Source organism: Neophocaena asiaeorientalis, unplaced genomic scaffold (genome assembly GCF_003031525.2).
Source record: "Neophocaena asiaeorientalis asiaeorientalis breed wild unplaced genomic scaffold, Neophocaena_asiaeorientalis_V1.1 scaffold59, whole genome shotgun sequence".
Lineage (NCBI taxonomy): Eukaryota > Metazoa > Chordata > Mammalia > Artiodactyla > Phocoenidae > Neophocaena > Neophocaena asiaeorientalis.
The window spans coordinates 5,456,033-5,476,714 of NW_020174268.1; the positions used below are offsets into that span (position 1 = coordinate 5,456,033).

A 20,682-nucleotide genomic window follows, 5' to 3' on the forward strand; every position below is an offset into this window, starting at 1 on the left:
GACCGGGGCACGAACCTGTGTCCCCTGCATCGGCAGGCGGACTCTCAACCACTGCGCCACCAGGGAAGCCCAGAATGTAGGCTTTTGAACTTCTAAATACCATTAAATATTTAAATAGAAGTAAATATCTGTAATCAAATTTGATTCTAATTTACCTTGCTATGCTTCTTTAAGCATAGGAGCCATGATTTGTGCCATCAACATTATTAGCATTACTGTACTTGGAGCAACTCTTTTGAGGCTTTTTTTTTTTGGCCACAGCGCGTGGCTTGGAGGATCTTAGTTCCTCCACCAGGATGGAGCCCAGGCCCCGGCAGTGAAAGCCAAGTCCTAACCACTGCACTGCCATGAAATTCACTCTTTGGAGTCTTTTTAAAAAGCTACTTAATTGGATGTAGCTTTGGTTGAAATGACTGTGATTATATGGTAGAAATGTTTTACCTTAGTGGTGTGCCATCCATCCATCTGTTTCTTTTCACATTTTTCCTCATATGTCTTGCTCTTCAGTGAGAACAGAACAACTGAGAACTTTATGTGGTAATGTGTGGAGAAAAGAATGCTTAAATAAATGATGAAGAACAAGTACTCAGTGAGGAAGCAGCATTTCAGACACACCTATTATCAGTCACCAAGACCAAAAGACATGAAATCAGAGAGCTAGATTGCTGATTTTATGGCCTGAGTTGGTAGCTAGTCCTCCTTGAATTAACTAACTTATTCAGCAGTTATTTAGTGAGTGCTTAATATATGCCGGGCATTGTGCTAGATATCATCAATGCAGAGATTTAACTCACAGTCATTGTCATTAAGGTGCTAGTGGAAGAGACGGACATAGAAGTAGAACATTAACAGGAATCTACAAAAGTCTAATAGATGTGTACACAGGGTGTTGTGATATCTCAGAGGAGGGCTCCCTAATCCAAAGTGGGCCAGATAGGTTTTGCAGAAAATTCTTTGGAGGTGATGTGATTTCTGAGCTGAGTAAGATTTATGAGAAGTGGCATTTCCAGGGGTTGGAAAGTATAGATTTAAAGGCACAGTGATATGTGATAGTATGGTCTGTTCTGTAGAGTGAGTGGTAAGACATGGTACTAAAGAAACAAGAAGGGGCCAAAAGTTGTATTTCTGAGTTCTGTTACCAACTTATATACCAAAAAATACGCTGTTTACAACTCTAAAGAATCTTGGACATTCATAATTTTTTTTCCCTCTGAAAGGATTACAGGGTTATTATTAGAAAATTCAAGATAAACTTTACATTATACAGCACTAATAGCTGCCAGTCAATAAATGATTGATAATTAATACCCAACTGACATAGGGCAGGAATGACGATTAAGCCTAATCAAACATGAATGGCTGATCGGCCTGAAAAACTTATGCAAACAAACAAAAAGTTTACATTTAACTGGAATTTTTCCTACCACTCCTTTTAGAATGCAATTTTAACTCTCTCAGGTTGGAAACACTCTGGCTTTAAAAGTCACAGGAGGGCTTCCCTGGTGGCGCAGTGGTTGAGAGTCCGCCTGCCGATGCAGGGGACACGGGTTCGTGCCCCGGTCTGGGAAGATCCCACATGCCGCGGAGCGGCTGGGCCCGTGAGCCATGGCTGCTGAGCCTGCGCGTCCGGAGCCTGTGCTCCGCGACGGGAAAGGCCACAACAGTGAGAGGCCCGCGTACCACACACACACACACACACACACAAAAAGTCACAGGAGAAGGCTGCTAAATGGTTTTCTACTGGGCATTGGTTTTTATATTATGATTAGAAAATTACGAGTCAGAACTGATAAAAGAATTATAGTTTGTAGCATTTGGAAAAGTGTCTAAGATTGGAAGTAAATTGTGCACGTATGTTAATTGGGCTAATTAATTGAGCGTATACTCTTGCCCAAGATAGTAACTGAAGGGAGTCAGAGTGAACCAAAGGATTTAGAAAAGATAGGCAGAATACATAATAAAGGTCTGTTACAGTGTTTGAAAAATTATTTTATATTGATAAGTGTAGTAGAAGATTAAAAGTGAGTGATGTATAGGATGGAGGATCTCAGCAATTAAGCGGTTATAATAATGTCTTTTCATCTTACAGTTCCATCTCAGTATTGTTCTGTAGCATTGGTGATCCTTGTCTAGATAAAATGTGAGATATGTGCATAAAATAGGTTTAAAATTGAGTTGAAAAAAATTTGTAATTTTCTTTACTTCACTTTTAGTTATGCCTTATTTATATTCCATGTGAAGTCTGTATAGTGTAAAATTAAGTGTATATTTTTACGAAGATTCTTTAATTAAATCTGTATTTCTGTGTACTGAGAAGTAATGACATGAGAAGGATAATCATCAATATTTTTTGCCTTTGAGGTGGAAAGTCTCTCTAAACAATATGAAGAAATTTACCTTAAAAACAAAGATATAGATGCAAGATTATTTCTGGATCATGATAAAACTCTTCAGGCTGATCCTACAGACAGGTATTATACATGATATATTATTATTTGTTGATATGCTGGTTCATTTTTTAAAAAGTTAGTATAAAATTGTATTCTCTTCAATTGTCATATAGAAGCCTTAAGTAGGAATGGTTGACGGTAACTACAGGCACCTGTGAGATATTGTGTGTTCTGTTCCAGGCCATTGCAATAAAGCAAATCACGCAAACTTTTTGGTTTCCGAGTGCATGTAAAAGTTATGTTTACAATGTACTATAGTCTGTTAAGTGTGCAATAGCATTATATCCAAAAAACAGTGTACATACCTTAATTTAGAAATACCTTATTTCTAAAAAATGACAACCATCACATGACAATGCAGAGTTTACAAACCTTCAGTACGTAATAAAACACAGTATCTGTGAAGCACAGTAAAGCAAACTGCAATAAAATGAGATACGCCCGTAAAAAATTTCTGAATAATTGTAAGTATGGTTAATTTTAAGTCTTCAGCATGAAATCTTTTAATATTAACTAAAAAAAATATGTATATATATACAATTTGGAAGTTAAACACAAATAAAATGTTTCAGATTTTATTTAAGTGAAAGTAAAGTTTTTGGAAGGCGTAATGTTTGAAAAACTTGAGTTTTGGTATTTTTTGGTACTGAACAGCCTTGCTAGTAATATCATCAACATCTAACATTCTAGAGAAAACAAACATCTAACTTTCACTTTCAAAAAAGTTCTTAGTGATTGGTACACCGTTTGTCGTAAACCTAGTGGAAAGAAACCCAACTTAAAAATTATGATAAAAAAAGAAAATTTTACTTATTTAAGCAGCTTCTGGATCATCTGTTTCCTATCACTTATATTATTTACTTAACCATTTTGTATGATGTTATGACTCAACAGAAGGTACTTTACTGCTTTTTGACTCATAAATCACAAATTGTAAGTTTTCAGTCTGAATAACTTTGCTTATCATTATTTAGTTTTGAAGTGCAGAGAACACCACGAAAAAGTAACCCCGATGAAGAAGTAAATGTGATTCTTCCACAGACTCCAGTTCGGTATGAATTTTCTTACTTTTGATTTTCATTATAATTATTTATTCAGTACTTCATAGTGCTTCGGGTTTATTCATTTGTTTCATTATATATTTGTATATACATGCAGCAAATATATATTGAGTGCTCTTTGTATGCCAGACATGTTATTAGTTGCTGAGGATATGATTATTAGACGTAGTTCTGTCTGTCCTTAAGGTATATAACCCAGAATGAGAATGTGTTCCATTTCAGTATATAAAAAAGAGGAAAAAAAGCATCACCATTTGCTCTGTATGTAACCTAGAAAGATTGGAGCCATTTTTTAGTGTCCTTTTCCTCACTTGCTTCCCACATCTAATCTGTTTTCAAGTCTTGTTGAGTCTACCTCCTAAGTATTTGAGTTCATCTACTGTTCCCCATTCCTACTCTTCCCACCCTTGTCCAAGATATCTCTCTCCTTCTCTTGGAATTTTTGCAGTATCCTACTAACTGATCTTGCTGTTTCTACTCTCATGACTATTCCTCTCTCCCTATCACCAAATATATTCTCCAGAGAGCCCCCAGAATAATATTCTAGAAATGTAAATCAGATCATGCTTTTTTTTTGGCCGCAACATGTGGCTTGCAGGATCTTAGTTCCTCCACCAGGATGGAGCCCAGGCCCCGGCAGTGAAAACCAAGTCCTAACCAGTGCACTGCCATGAAATTCACTCTTTGGAGTCTTTTTAAACTACTTAATTGGATGTAGCTTTGGTTGAAATGACTGTGATTATATGGTAGAAATGTTTTACCTTAGTGGTGTGCCATCCATCCATCTGTTTCTTTTCACATTTTTCCTCATATGTCTTGCTCTTCAGTGAGAACAGAACAACTGAGAACTTTATGTGGTAATGTGTGGAGAAAAGAATGCTTAAATAAATGATGAAGAACAAGTACTCAGTGAGGAAGCAGCATTTCAGACACACCTATTATCAGTCACCAAGACCAAAAGACATGAAATCAGAGAGCTAGATTGCTGTTAAGTTTGTGATTGCTTCCTACTGCAATTGAAACACAGTGCAAATTCCTTAACAGTGCCTACAAGACCTTATATGATCTAGCTTCTGTTACCTCTCCAACGTCATCTTGTTTTCCTGCTCCTTATGTACTAGCCAGTTTTCTGAACTCTCCAAAATCTTCTTTTGTACTCAGTGACCTTCATATTTGCTTTTGTTTCTTCTGTTTTTTTTTTTTTTTTTTTTTGGTACGCAGCCCTCTCACTGTTGTGGCCTCTCCCGTCACGGAGCACAGGCTCCGGACGCGCAAGCTCAGCGGCCATGGCTCACGGGCCCAGCCGCTCCGCGCACGTGGGACCTTCCCGGACCGGGGCACGAACCCGTGTCCCCTGCATCGGCAGGCGGACTCTCAACCACTGTGCCACCAGGGAAGCCCCACTTTTGTTTCTTCTTGAAACTCTTCCTTCTTTTCTATGAATTGCCAGCTACTACCCTTCTTTTAGGTTCAGCACAAATACTACTTTTTTGAGGACTTATTTCTCTCTGAAGTATTTTCCTTTATTATTCTTTCTCACAGCATCCTGTTCTATTCCTTCAAAGTATGTATCACAATTTGTAATCATAAATTCATCTGTGTGTTTGCTTGTTTTTGTCAATACCCACAATAGCCTTTAAGTCCATACCACATGGACCATGACTTTCTTGTTCACCATTTAATCATTAGGACCTAGGAGAATACTTGGTACATAGTAAAACAATCAGTAATTTTTTCAAATGACTACACAGACACATAAAAATACATTTTTGTTTAAATATGGTAAGAGACATAGGACAAGTTAATGAGATGGCACAGAAGGGACTTTATGAAGTGATATTTGAACTGAATTTTGAAACATGTAAGTTTGTGTCACAGGAGACTGACAGCATGTGCAAAGGCACGGAAGTATGAAACAACATGATGCATCTGGGGAACTATAAGCAGCTCTGTATTGATGGACTAAATGGGAAGATGAAATGGCAGGAGAGGAGGGTGGGTATTAGATCATGAAAGGCCTTATATTCCATACTCAGAAGTTTGGACTTTAGCTTGTGCAGGATATGGCCTGTTGCTGTACCTGGGTGTTAAGCAGGGCTAGGATAAAATCAGACTTGAGGGCTTCCCTGGTGGCGCAGTGGTTGAGAGTCCACCTGCCGATGCAGGGGACACGGGTTCGTGCCCCGGTCCGGGAAGGTCCCACATGCCGCGGAGCGGCTGGGCCCGTGAGCCATGGCCACTGAGCCTGCGTGTCTGGAGCCTGTGCTCCGCAACGGGAGAGGCCACAACAGTGAGAGGCCCACGTATCGCAAAAAAAAAAAAAAAAATCAGACTTGATTTGTGAAAGTTTACATGGTAGTAGTTTGTGAAGAGATGGACTGAGAAGGGCGTGGTGAGAAATAGAGAGACCTGTCAGTCTGTCACAGTGGTTAGGCAGATTAGGACAACCTGAGGAGTTTTTTTTTTTTTTTTTCAAAGTATATATGCCTAGACCCTGCTGCCATAGACATAGTCAAAATCTCAAAATGCTCTATTGCAGTAATCCAGTTGAGAGATGCTGAAGATCTGAACCAAGAGATAGGCAGTTGGAGTGAAAGAGCAAGAACAGGTTTGATAAATAGTTGATGAATTCATATTTAGAATATTATGCTTAAGGCATTTATGGGATATGAAGAAGATAATGTAAGTAGTAGGATATAAGGATCTTATGAATTTGGGCATCATCAGGGAGAGTTAATTCAGAAAAACAGGGTCGGTGGGGTGGTGTGATGAATTGGGAGATTGGGATTGACATGTATACACTGATGTGTATAAAATGGATGACTAATAAGAACCTGCAGTATAAAAAAATAAATAAAATTCAAAAAAAAAAACCATAATGAGGTTGCCTGAAGTGAGGGTGCATAATAGCAATAACGGTTGGCTAAAGGCTGAACCCTAAAGAATGCTAGCATTTAAGGACGAGATAGAAGTTAGATTAAAGAGAATGAGAGGTGTGATTGGGGAGGCCAGAGAATGAAGCCAAAGAAGCCAAGGGAGGATGGGAGTTTCAGAAGAGAGCAAGTGTTTAAGAGTGTCAAATACCTCAAGAAAATCAAGTATCAGAACAAATAAAAAATCTCCTTTGGTTTTAGCAGTTGGTCACTTATGGCTTTAGTCATTGTGGCTTAAGTAGGTTAGTACATGTACACGTCATAGAAGCAATATATTTAAAAGATGAGGAAGAGTAGATATCAGTTTAGAGAGGCTTGACTGAGAACACTGAACATGTTTTTGTTTGTTTGTTTTTTTGCTGTACGTGGGCCTTTCACTGTCGTGGCCTCTCCCGTTGCGGAGCACAGGCCCCGGACGCACAGGCTGAGCCGCCATGGCTCACGGGCCCAGCCGCTCCGCGGCATGTGGGATCCTCCCGGACTGGGGCACGAACCCGTGTCCCCTGCATCGGCAGGCGGACTCGCAACCATTGCGCCACCAGGGAAGCCCCTGAACATGTTTTATTAAATAATATTTAAAGACCCTTTTGGCTATAAACATTCTACAGTTTTTTGCATCATTAAACAGTGCCTACAGAGTAGCAATGAACTGCTACTCCAAAATTGGAACGTTAATATTTACCATATACCATACACAGACACGTGCGCGTGCACACACACACACACACACACACTTATATAATTAAAGAGATCTTAAAGAGATTGACTTACTTTTATGTTTTAGTGACGATGACTTCTAAAATTATGTATGCTTTCATCTTGAAGGTCTCTGTAAAGGACAGTCACTTGGTTATCTACTTGAGTTACTAAATATCTTACTGTCTTTATTTGAAAATTTTTAATTGTTATAATGTTTTCTTAAAATATTACCATTTTGATGCCAGTTTATGTTTTATCCTTAAAATAATGTCATTACTTTTTCATCAGTTGTTTTGTTGATATTTAGTTCTATTAGTAAATGAGCATATCAGTTCTTTAATTATAAACTTACTGATGATCGACATATGCTTTCTTGAAGATTTAAGTAAAATGTAATTCCTCATAAACAGCAGTACACTAAGGCTTTTATAAAGTCTTATTTCAGAGAACTTCTTAAACAGGAGACAATGAGATTGAAGATATGTGTAACTTATGAAATAGATACTTATCATTTTTTCTTTTTATTCCTTCATTGCTTAACACTTCTTCCTATTTTTTTCTAGGACTGTCATGAATACTATCCAGCAATTAATGATGATCTTAAATTCAGCGAGTGATCAACCGTCAGAAAATCTGATTTCCTATTTTAATGTAAGCCATATATGAAACATTATTTATTATGATATTTTGGCAAATAAATTTGAAATTAAAATACTGAGTGTTTTTTTAAACACCCATTTCCCAACCAACCTGTAGTTGTCTATTATCTCATTTCTTGCTTTTTTTTTTAATTTTTTTTTTTTAATTTTTATTTTTGGCTGTGTTGGGTCTTTGTTGCTGCACGCGGGCTTTCCTCTGGTTGCGGCGAGCGGGGGCTACTCTTCGTTGCGGTGCGTGGGCTTCTCATTGAGGTGGCTTCTCTTGTTGCAGAGCATGGGCTCTAGGCATGCGGGCTTCAGTAGTTGTGGCACACGGGCTCAGTAGTCGTGGCTCGTGGGCTCTAGAGTGCAGGCTCAGTAGTTGTGGCACACGGGCTTAGTTGCTCCGCGGCATGTGGGATCTTCCCAGACCAGGGCTTGAACCCGTGTCCCCTGCCTTGGCAGGTGGATTCTTAACCACTGCACCACCAGGGAGGCCCTCTTGCTTTTTTTAACTCTCCAAATTAGATATTATTAGTAGTGTTGTTTTATTTAGACAGTGTTATTTTTAGATTTTCTCATATTTACTTTTTGTGTTGCTCACCATTCTTTTTTACAACTTAAACCCTCACTTTCATAATTATTTTCTTCTTTCTTCAGATACATCTTTTAATCATTCCTTTAGTGGGGGTTAGTTTGGGATGAACTTACAAGCTTTTTGTTTTGTTTTTTGTCTTAAAATATCTTTACTCTTGGACTTCCTTGGTGGTCCAGTGGTAAAGACTCCACTCTCCCAGTGCGGGGGCCCGGGTTCGATCCCTGATCAGGAAACTAAGATCTCACATGCCACAACTAAGACCTGGCACAGCCAAATAAATTACATACATACATACATAAATTTTTAAAAAAATATCTTCACTCTTATTTTTTGTAAGGTAGTATACCTGGATCTTCAATTCTAGGCTGACCTTTACTTTCTCTTAGTAGTTTGAAGATATTACTTCACTATTTCCTGGCTCTCGTTGCTACTAAGGTGTTTTCTGTCAGTCCATCTGTTGTCCCCTTATAGTTTATCTTTTCTCTCTGGCTCTTTTAAGATATTTTCTTCGAATGTGACATTAGACAGGATTTAACATTTGCCATATCTCTACGGTCTTTTTTATTTAGCCCACTTTCATTTACATTTCTTGAGTGGCCCTGTGTGCATTGCAGTTTGCAACTCCTGATGGACCCTGAGTTTGATATCTGAAGGACCCCTGCTAGCCTCCCTCCTCTCAAAAAAGGGAGAGAGGAAGAGAGAGAATGAAAACTAGTGTCTGTATTCCTTGTTTGCTCCTTTACTCCTTTAAAATCAAGTGAGGCTTGGGAGCCACTGAAATGCTTATCTGTGGCAGTTGGATGAGGCTAGGACACTTACTAAAATTTGGCTTATCCGGTAAGTGCTTTGTGTGGTTAACATTCCATTTAATATCATAAGCTGCCTGTGGTTTTGTCATATTCTTTGTTGTCTTGTTTATATTTCCACCCCCCAAGAATTAACAGAGTATTCTGTCATCATATTCATAATTGTGTTGGCTCAAAACTGATTTTGTTTGTCCAATTTGCATAAAGTTGCTTTTATTTGTGGGTTATCTGTAGCACAAGAATATTTCCCAAACATAGCTACCCAGTTACTTAGAACTTTTAGAAGGGATAATGGTAGAAGTAAAAAGAATGATAATCTCTCTCTTCTTAAATATTGTTTTTAATATTTCCTCCAACATTTGGAGTATGTAGGAAGTCTTTTTTATTTTAAACTACTTCAGTTGGGTAGAAAATTCTGCCTCAAAGACATTTTCCAGAGCTCAGTTTAAAGCTTAACATTAAATGAAGCGCAACAGTTTAACTGCAAAGTTTTATGTACACTACAAATGGCCTATCTCAGAGTGGGCATATCTTGAAGACCATTAAGTTTTTCTTTGAATTTGCTTCTTTATTAGTTCAGGTGTCTTCATTTTAAAAATTAATGCCATCTTTTCTTCTGTGTGTAAGTAAAATCTTAGAAGCTATAGACATTTTTTTCTTCCAGTTTTATTGAGATATGCTTGATGTACAGCTCTGTAAGTTTAAGGTATACAGCATAATGGGTTGACCTACATACATCATGAAATTATCATCACAATAAGTTGAGTGAACATCCATTATCTCATTTGGATACAAAGTAAAAGAAATAGAAAAAAATTTTTTTTCCTTGTGAAGAGAACCCTCAGGATTTACTCCCAACAACTTTCATGTATAACGTACAGCAGTGTTAATTATATTAATCATGTTGTACATTACATCCTTAGTACTTATTTACCTTATAAATGGAAGTTTGTACCTTTTGACTGCCTTCATTCAGTTCCCCCTTCCCCTACCCACCCCCCGCCTCTAGTAACTACAAATTTGATCTTTTTTCTATGAGTTTGTTTGTTTCTTTTTGAAGTATAATTGACCTACAACACTGGGTTAGTTTCTGGTGCACAGTATAGTGATTCGATATCTCTGTACATCTCAAAATGATCACCACGGTAAGTCTAGTTACCATTTGTCTCTGTACAGAGATATTATATAATTATTGACTGTATTCCCTACACTGTACATTTCATACCTGTGACTCATTTATTTTGTAACTAGAAGTTGGTACCCCTTAATCTGCCTCATCTGTTTCTCTCTTTCCCCACATCCCTCGCTTCTGGCAACCACCTGTTTGTTCTCTATCTCTATGACTCTGTTTCTATTTTGTTGTGTTTGTTCATTTTTTTTTTTTTTTTTAGATTTCACATATAAGTGAAATCATACAGTATTTGCTTTCTTTGTCTGATCTACTTCACTTAGCATAATACTCTCTAGGTCCATTCTTGTTGTTGTCACAAATGGCGAAATTTGTTTTTTCTTTATGGCCAAATAATATTCCATTGTATATATATACCACATCTTTATCTATTCATCTATCAATGGGCACCTAGGTTGTTTCTATTCTTGGCTATTGTAAATAATGCTACAATGAACATAGGGGTGCATATCTTTTCAAATTAAGTGTTTTCATTTTCTTCAGATAAATACCCAAAAGTGGAATTGCTGGATTGTATGGTAGTTCTGGTTTTAATTTTTTGATGAGCCTCCAAACTGTTTTCCACAGTGGCTGCACCAATTTACATTCCCACCAACAGCACATGAGGGTTCCCTTTTCTCCATACCCTCGCCAACACTTGTTATCTGTTCTCTTTTTGATAATAGCCATTAGACAGACGTGAGGTGATATCTCATAATGATTTTGATTTGCATTTCTCTGATGATTAGTGATGTTGAGCATCTCATGTGACTGCTAGCCATCTGTATGTCTTCTTTGGAAAGATGTGTATTCATTTCTTGTGCCCATTTTTTTAATCAGCTAGTTTGTTTTTTTGGTGTTGAGTTGTATGCGTTCTTTGTATGTTTGGATATTAACCCTTTATCAGATATATCGTTTGCAAATACCTTCTCCCATCCAGTAGGTGGCCTTTTCTTTTTGTTGATAGTTTCCTTCACTGTGCAGAAACATTTTGGTTTGAAATAGTCCCACTTGTTTATTTTGCTTTTGCTGCCTTTTCTTCCAGTCAATTCCAAAATACCATCTCCAAGACTAATGACAAGGAGCTTACCACCCATGTTTTCTCCTAAGAGTTTCATGGTTTCAGGTCTTATGTTCAAGTCTTTAATCCATTTTGAGTTAATTTTTGTGTGTGGTGTAAGACAGTGGTATAATTTCATTTTTTTGAAACTGGCTTTCCAGTTTTACCAACACATTTATTGAAGAGACTGTCCTTTTCTTACTGTATATTCTTGGCTCTTTTGTGGTAAATTAATTGATCATGTGCATGGGTTTATTTTTGGGCTCTCTATTCTGCTCCATTGATCTCTGTTTTTTTGTTTTTGTTTTTGTTTTTGTTTTGCGGTACACGGGCCTCTCACTGTTGTGGCCTCTCCCGTTGTGGAGCACAGGCTCTGGATGCGCAGGTTCAGCTGCCATGGCTCACGGGCCCAGCCGCTCCGCAGCACGTGGGATCCTCCCAGACTGGGGCATGAACCCACGTCCCCTGCATCAGCAGGCGGACTCTCAACCACTGTGCCACCAGGGGAGCCCTGATCTCTGTTTTTATATCAATAACAAACTATTTTGATTACTGCAGCTTTATAATATAGTTTGATGCCTCCAGCTTTGTTCTTCTTTCTCAGGATTGCTTTGGCTATTTGGGGTCTTTTGTGGTTCTGCACACAGTTTTGAATTGTTTGTTCTATTTCTGTGTAAATACCTTGGAATTTTGACAAGAAGTTTATTGAATTTGTATATTGCTTTGGGTAGTATGGGCATTTTAACAATATTAATTCTTCCACTCCATGAGCATGCAGTAGCTTTGCATTTATGTGTGTCTTTTAACGTTTCTTTCATTAGGGTCTTAAGTTTTCATTGTACAGATCTTTCACCTTCTTGGTTAAATTTATTCTGGATACAACTGTACATGTGATTGTTTTCTTAATTTCTCTTTCTGATAGTGTGTTATTAGTGTATAGAAATACAACTGATTTCTGTATGTTGATTTTGTATCCTGCAACTTTACTGATTTTTTTTATTAGTTCTAACAGGTTTTTTGTGGAGTCTTTAAGGTTTTCTATATATAATATCATGTCATCTGAAAATAATGACAGTTTTACCTCCTTTCCAATTTGGATGCCTTTTATTTCTTTTTCTTTCCTAACTGCTCTAAGACTTCCAATACTATGGAATAAAAGTGGCAAGAGTGGGCATCCTTGTGTTGTTCTTGACCTTAGAGGAAAAGCTTTCAGCTTTTCACTGTTGAGTATGATGTTAGCTGTGGGCTTGTCGTGTATGGCCTTTATTATGTTGAGGTACATTCCCTCCATACTTACTTTGTTAAGAGTTTTTATCATAAATTGATGTTGAATTTTGTCAAATGCTTTTTCTGCATCTGTTGAGACGATCACATAATTTTAATCTTTTATTTTGTTAATATGGCATATCATTGATTGATTTGCAGATATGGAACCATCACTGGGATAAATCCCACTTGATCATGGTATAAGATCCTTTCAAGAATATTAATGTATTCTTGAATTGGGTTTGCTGATATTTTGTTAAGGATTTTTGCATTTGTATTCAGGAGGGATATTGGCCTATAATTTACTTTCCTTGTGGTGTCCTTGTTTTGGTATCAGGACAGTGCTGGCCTCATAAAATGAGTTTGGGAGTGTTTCCTCATCTTCGGTTTTTTTGGAATAGTTTGAGAAGGATTTGTAGTAATTCTTCTTTGAATGTTTGATAGAATTCACCAGTGAAACCATCTGGTTCTGGACTTCTATTTATTGGGAGGTTTTTGGTTACCTATTCTTTCTTCTTACTAGTAATTAGTCTTTTCAGATTTTCTGTTCCTTATGATTCAACCTTAGAAGGTTGTATGTTTCTAGGAATTTATCCGTTTGTTCAAGGTTGTCCAGTTTGTTGGCATTCAGTTGTTCATAGTAGTCTCTTATGATCATTTGTATTCCTGTGGTATCAATTGTAATATCTGTGAGGCTGTTTTTGATGGATAATGGAAAGGACTAACAAATCTGTTCTTCCCTAACTTGCCAGCAGAAAATTTAGATAATAGAGTTTTTTAGTTGTACTCTAGTATTTTTGGTCCCTATTATCCCAGAATGGAATCCTTTATGTTCCTCATATTTTCAGTAGTTGTATTTACCTAGTTTATTGTGGAAGTGTTTCCACAGTATAAACAATTGAGAGTGATAAGTCATGTAGTATAGAACAGAAAATGTTAATTCTCTGATTAAACAGTATCCTCAATGTTAATTCATGTTTTTCCTTCTTAAAGAATTGCACAGTGAATCCAAAGGAAAGTATCCTGAAAAGAGTGAATGATATTGGGTACATCTTTAAAGAGAAATTTGCTAAAGCTGTGGGACAGGGATGTATGGAAATTGGATCACAGGTAACTTGAGTTCATTTTGATTAGTGCCACTATAGTAAATAATTTCAAATGCAACATCTGTCCCAGTTGTATAAATGCTGTAATAGTATCTGTCCAATAGTATAAAATATTGGCAGATACCATATCCCAGCTGCTTGTGTATGCTGCTGTTTATGGAAAGCTTTATGGGACAGCTCCCCTTACTCCATTACAGAAACCAAAAGTAAACATGCAGAAAATTTTAGAAGAATTGTGGAAAATTTTAAAAATACAGTAAGAAAAAAATCAAAATCTTGCTAACATTAAGTTTTTGGTGTATATTCTTTAACTTTTACGTATATGAATATTCATGTATGCATATACTTATACAAATGGAATCATATTATACATGCCATTTATCAGTGATATTATTAAATGATGTTGTTTTTACTATTGCTATTATTATTTCAGAAAATCTAAAACTAATATGTGGTAAGCCAGTGGGCTCTGGATCAGAGCCCTGGGTTTATATCTTGTTCTATCATATATGAGCTGTCATCTAACTTCTCTGAGATTCAGGTTTCTATATTTGCTCTGCTTTTCTCTGTGGCATTAATGAGGTAATATATTTGAAAACTGTAATCTACTATACACATTTATTTCGGTGTAGTGAGGTTATATTTTGATTCCATCTGTGTTTTAAACCATTGTATTTAAAAGTTCTTTTTGGTTATATATGAAATTTGTACTCATAATTCGGAATGAAGGATTTTGGTGTGTGTGTGTGTGTGTGTGTGTGTGTGTGTGTGTGTTTATCTAAAATTTGACTCTTCTTTGGACTAATGAAAACTAGTTGTTTGATAACTTTTTGCTTATAAGATGAGGTAGGTCTGATTTTTGCCTTTGACCAGTTTTATGGAAAGAGACTATTATCTTAATCCTGGAGAGCTGTCTTGAAAATACGTGTTCTAGGTCACAAGAAGTATTACATTAGTATGTAAAATGGTTAAAATAGTATCAGGTACGTAATATATTCTTAGTACACATATATCTGTTGAATGATGTAGACTGAAGTGGAATGATAGAAAACCAACTACTGGACCCCTCCTCTTGAAAATTTATCAGGAATGTTAAAACCATCATTTTATACTTAAATCTTGAGTTTTAGACAAGCAAGCTTTTGTGATCTCTTGGTAGCCATATTCCCAAGAAGGGTCAGGAATGTGTCTCAAGAGAAAACTTTAAAAAAATTAGTAATTGTTATGGTTTTCTAAAATAGTGGGATCTAATTTTTTTTCTTTCTTTGTAGCGATACAAACTTGGAGTCCGATTGTATTACCGAGTAATGGAATCCATGCTTAAATCAGTAAGTTTAAAAGAATATAATAGAAAAAAAATTTAATACTGACACAAAGAAGGCTTCAGTTAATTTTTTTTAAACCTGTTTTAGGAAGAAGAACGATTATCCATTCAAAATTTTAGGTAAATTTTTGTTTTAGTAAAACAATTTCTTCTTTTTTTAAAAGTAAATGTTACAAAATCATTCTTGTTTTTCCTTTAGCAAACTCCTGAATGACAACATCTTTCATATGTCTTTGTTGGCATGCGCTCTTGAGGTTGTAATGGCTACATATAGCAGTAAGTTAAATTTTAGTAAATAAACATTTTAGTTCAATTTAAAGTTAAAAAAAACTTACCTAATGTGTGGTATGGGTTTTTGTGGTGGGCGGAATGGAGAAGTTAAGGAGTTAAGAAGAAGAAATGCATATTTTAGATCAGTATATACTGAAGAATGTAATTGGTCACCGTAATGTGGTCACCATAAAGTGGTTTATTAACCTGAATTATTTCATGTCATCTTGGGAATAGTTTCACTAGACTCCTATTCTGGACTATCCTGAATCCAGGAAATGTACCTATTGAAACCCCTTCAAAGACTTATGAGACTGTAAAATGCCTGAGGAGTACTACTGAGCAGATTCCACTGATACGGAAGCTACATATATATTCTGTGGTTATGAGACGAAAGGTTGTAGCTAGAATCCACCAGATAAACAGAACAGAGGCCACCAATAGTGTTTTTTTTTAAATATAATTTTAAACACGTATTATTTTGCAAATAGTGTTGCAAATGTCCAAAAAAAGTTTTGTTTGCAAAAAAACAACAGAAGAAAATTTATCTAAGGATACAAATATATAATAAAAGAGGAACTTAAATTAGTAAACAAATATGGACAACTGTGAATCCTCATTTATAACCAAGAAATGCATAATTAAAACATATTTACTAACCAATCAAATTGTCAAAATCTTAAAGAATCACTTCCTGTCTTAATCAAGGATTAATGAGACAGTTAAAATGGATATGTAAACGCATTGCTGGTTAGATGTTAAACGTGTCCCGGATACAAGTTTAGGGTGTTTAAACCTTTGAAAATTTGATATAAGCTGTGAGCCTTCTATCCAGGAAAGACATATATATGCACATACACTCAAACTTTGGAAGCCTATTTCCTAGGAGTCTGTGGACCCCAGAATAAAAAATTATGTTCTAAATAAAAATTTTTGTTTAGCCTTTCTACTGTGTTTTAATTTTTTGTTTGATAAAACCTTCAAACCAAAAAATATGTCATTCAAGGCTTAACATTTCATACCTAAGTTACGTTTTTCTTTCATTTTTAGGAAGTACATCTCAGAATCTGGATACTGGAACAGATTTGTCCTTCCCTTGGATTCTGAATGTACTTAATTTAAAAGCTTTTGATTTTTACAAAGTGATTGAAAGTTTTATCAAAGCAGAAGCCAACTTGACCAGAGAAATGATTAAACATTTAGAACGATGTGAACATCGAATCATGGAATCCCTTGCATGGCTCTCAGTAAGTAACTAGCTAAAATAGTTAAAGATACTCATATGCATATGGATAACAGTTATCTGTTAGTGAGAGGTATTTGTTAACATTTACCTCAAGAACAAATATGAAATTTTTTTTTTTTTACAAATACGAAATTTAATGAATAATGTTGTTTCAGTGTATAGCCCAAGAAGCAAGTGGAATATTAGAATGGAGTTTTCTTTGAGCTTCCCAGATTGTCTGTTACAGGGATTTATTTATGAATAGCTTTTCTTAAAGCTTGGCACTTCAAAACAAAGCAGAATTCTTTAAAGTATTTGGGAACTTTATTTAAAATAGAGGTGTCATGTATGAAAATTTAAATGTCTGCTCTTATAATTTCAACAAAATGATGAAAAAAATTGAGATTATGCTATTGATATGATTTAAAAATACAGATTTTTAGTTCAATTTTATCTGATTTTTTTTGTCCCATTGTTAAAGGTAATCCAAAAATCTACACAATTACAGTTATTGTTTACAGCATTATAAGGGCACAAAGCATATTCTCTAGGTAGTCTATTTATAGCATATAACCTACTGATAAGGCTTTATTTTAGTAAAGGTGACATTTCCTATGTAGTAATAGTAAAATATTTATATGGAGTTCTTCTGTTATGCTCTTTAAATCTTCATAGTTGGGTAATACTTTGTTAAGTATCAGGTTTGTGGATTAATATAGAGTTGGTTTCTTCTGAAATTGTTGCATATGCTAAGCATATATCTTTTCATTTTGTTCAGTATATAGAAATGGCAATAGAAAAATTAAGACTTTAGTTATATTAGAATCCTAATCTGTACATGTAAACCAAGTTTTACTTTTTTGATATTTTAAAAATGTAATGGCTAAGAGTAACTTGTTTCTTAGTGCTTTTCTTGTATTGCTGTATAGACAAGAGTGGATAGAAAAGGAGAGAAGTATGGGAAGTTGATAGAAAGACACTATTGCTAAGATTGAATTGGGTAACTCCTTTATACAGGAGCTTCCACTGTAGAAGAAAAGGAGTGGTTAGGAGAAAACTCGCAGAATCCAGGGGTTAAATGAAAGTAGCAAAAATAAATAAATAGATCAATAAATGAAACAAGCAGATAGAGTACTTTTCAGAGGCTGTTGTACCCTCTCTTCCTAGAAATTGAAATCAAGACATCACTGTATCATCTGAAAGTGACTATTCTCATTCTTTTAGAGAACTACTTTTATTTCCATCAGTACACATCTGCTGTATGCCTTGCATTGAGATAGACATTGTGAGGATATAGAAAAGACATGAGCTCTGAAAGTTGTGGAGGAAATAGTAGAAATGTATGGTTTAACAACTGCTTGTGCTCAAGCCTGTTTAGTTCAGTTACTGGTGTTCTAGGATTCAAAACAATATTCCTTTATTTTTGAGAATTTTTGGAGAAAAAGTGACATGCACAAAGTCTGGAAAAGGGTATAATTTTTTAATAATATGATGATGTGGAAGTCATAATAAGCCTCAATTTAAATTCTAAGTGTGGTATTTCTAGGGCATGAAATTATAGATGATTTTTAATGTTTGGATTTTAAAAAAATCAACACATACTACTGTTTTAATTGTAAGGAATGGAGTGGTAGTGGGTAACTGTGAAGATAAGTCATCCTACACAAACACAATATGTGAATTTTTCCTGTGAGAATAATTGACATTTTAGAGAAGAGACATACTATAGATCTATTTGAGCTTTCACAGGCTTTAGGATTTTTTTCTTTATTGAAGTATAACATATATACAGAAAAGTATATATCACAAGTTGTAGTTCAAAGGATTTTTTACAAATTAAATATACCCACATTACCAACATATACAATAGATCAAGAATCAGAGCAATGGAACACACCCATGATAATCAAAATCCAGATCAAGAATCAGAGCAAACTTTCATGGTTTTTTGATTCTGTATTATAATGAGTCTCTCATTAAACTGTAGCGATTTATAAGAACATATTCAGTGTTGTTTACCTAGGGAAACATCAAGTGATATTATTACTTACTTTTACCTGTTGATAATTTAATGAAAGAAAGAACATCATTGTATTTTTAATGGTTGCATAGGGAAAGGGTTCAGTATCTTTACTTCACAATCTTGAGAAATAATAAATCAAGAACAGAATAACTATAAGAAGGAATAAGCACACTTCTGTTTCTTTTGATCCCAGAGAGATTAACAGGCAATATATGAATGTAAAATGCTAAACAATCTATTGAAAAAACCTAGTGAAATCTTGTTCTCTGGAAATTTGGAAGATTAGAGGTGGTTTAAAATGAACCATACCTAGGGCTTCCCTGGTGGTGCAGTGGTTGGGGGTCCGCCTGCCGATGCAGGGGACGCGGGTTCGTGCCCCGGTCCGGGAAGATCCCGCATGCCATGGAGCCGCTGGGCCCGTGAGCCATGGCCGCTGAGCCTGCACGTCCGGAGCCTGTGCTCCGCAACGGGAGAAGCCGCAGCAGTGAGAGGCCCGCGTACCGCCAAAAAACACAAAAAAACAAAAACAAACAAACAAACAAAAAATGAACCATACCTAAGCGTTAGATTGAATGACTTCCGGATGTTTAGACCTCTTATCTGCTAAGCAGTTTATAATGCCAGCAGATGATGAGGTGAGATTTGGATATTTTACTTTCAGTATATTCAAACTGTATCCGATGTTTTTGGTAAAATCTTTGTAAACTGAAGTAGACCAGGTACTTTATTCTCTAAATGGTCTTTTTTGTGGGCAACTGTGGACTTTCCCTGTTGATCTCCCCACATCTCTTGCTGCCTTAATACTATTTCTCTCACAGCCACCTGAGACATTTTTTCATAACTGCAGAACAAATCTCATTATGCTAATTCCTCAAATAAAAACCTTTTGTAGGGGACCTTTTGTATGCATCTGGTAATATTAAAGATAGAATCCTGAGGAGCTTCAACATTTAAGGGATAGACAGAAAAGAGAAGCCTGTAAAAGAGATTGAGGCATCTGATATTCCTCCTCAGAGACTGGAGGAGTGTCAGAAGTGGTGTCATACTCGCTCTCTCAAAGGGAGGGTACTGAAAGGTCTGAGTGAGTGCTTGCTGTTTCAGATACTGTAGGAGCAGTCAGTAAGAACTGAAGAGTGTTCATTAGTTTCAGCAATAAGGAAGCCACTGGTGAAGGTAGCGAGGACTGTTACAAGAAGTGGTGGGGGCAGGAGTAGATTGCAGTGGAATTTGGATGAGATGTGAGTGAGAGATAAAGTGGAGACAGTCATTATAGATAGCTTTCATCAGTCTTGTCTGAGAAGGGAAGTAAACGTATAGCTGGAGGTATGTGAGGTGGAGGGAAGATTAGTTTTTAAGATGGGAAAGGAAGGATTAAATGTTGACAGGAAAGAGCCATTAGAAATGTTATGTATTGCTGGATGACATATTAGTGGCTTAAAACAATCATTTTATTTTGCTCATGATTCTGTGGGTCAGGGATTTGGGAAGAGCTTGACTGGGCACTTCATCCCTGACCATGTAGTATCAGCTGGTTTCTGAGGCGGGATCCACTTCCAAGATGCTTCTTAACTCGCAAGTCTGGAACCTTGCTGCTTCTTGGTATGTGCTCACCTCTCGCTTCCTTTCTTTCTTTTTCCCTCCTCATCTCATCCTTCTGGGCTCTCATGTGAGAAACTATGCATCTTATAGCGTTTTGGTTTTAGAGTACTTGTGTTTCTTACACAGCAGCTCTTTATCACTGGTTTTAGGCAATTTGATTATGGTGTGCCTTGGTTTAATTTTCTTCATGTTTCTCTTGTTTGGAGTTCTGCTTCGAAAGGTGAGCTTATAGGTTTCATCAAATCTGGACATTTGGGGCCATTCTTTTCTTAAAATGTTTTTGTTGACCACTCCCACCCCTTCCCTCAGGGATTCCAGTCATACATGTATTAGGTCACTTGAAGTTGTCCCACAGCTCACACCATGATGCTCTGTTCTTCTTCTTTTTTTTTTTTTTGGTTCCAGGTGTTTTTGTCTCTGTTTCATTTGAAATACTTTCTCTAGCTATGTCTTCAA

At 36.2% G+C, this 20,682-nt stretch overlaps 1 protein-coding gene across 1 annotated transcript in view; it reads left to right on the plus strand.

Annotated features, from left to right (window-relative positions):
* Window positions 1-20,682, plus strand: part of RB1 (RB transcriptional corepressor 1) — a 126,677-nt gene that overhangs the window by 50,118 nt on the left and 55,877 nt on the right. Inside the window, exons 10-17 of the mRNA XM_024755424.1 lie at window positions 2,362-2,471; window positions 3,425-3,502; window positions 7,707-7,794; window positions 13,673-13,789; window positions 15,057-15,113; window positions 15,198-15,229; window positions 15,309-15,385; window positions 16,430-16,626. Of these exons, the coding sequence (XP_024611192.1) occupies window positions 2,362-2,471; window positions 3,425-3,502; window positions 7,707-7,794; window positions 13,673-13,789; window positions 15,057-15,113; window positions 15,198-15,229; window positions 15,309-15,385; window positions 16,430-16,626 (756 nt within the window). The remainder of the gene's footprint in view (window positions 1-2,361; window positions 2,472-3,424; window positions 3,503-7,706; window positions 7,795-13,672; window positions 13,790-15,056; window positions 15,114-15,197; window positions 15,230-15,308; window positions 15,386-16,429; window positions 16,627-20,682) is intronic.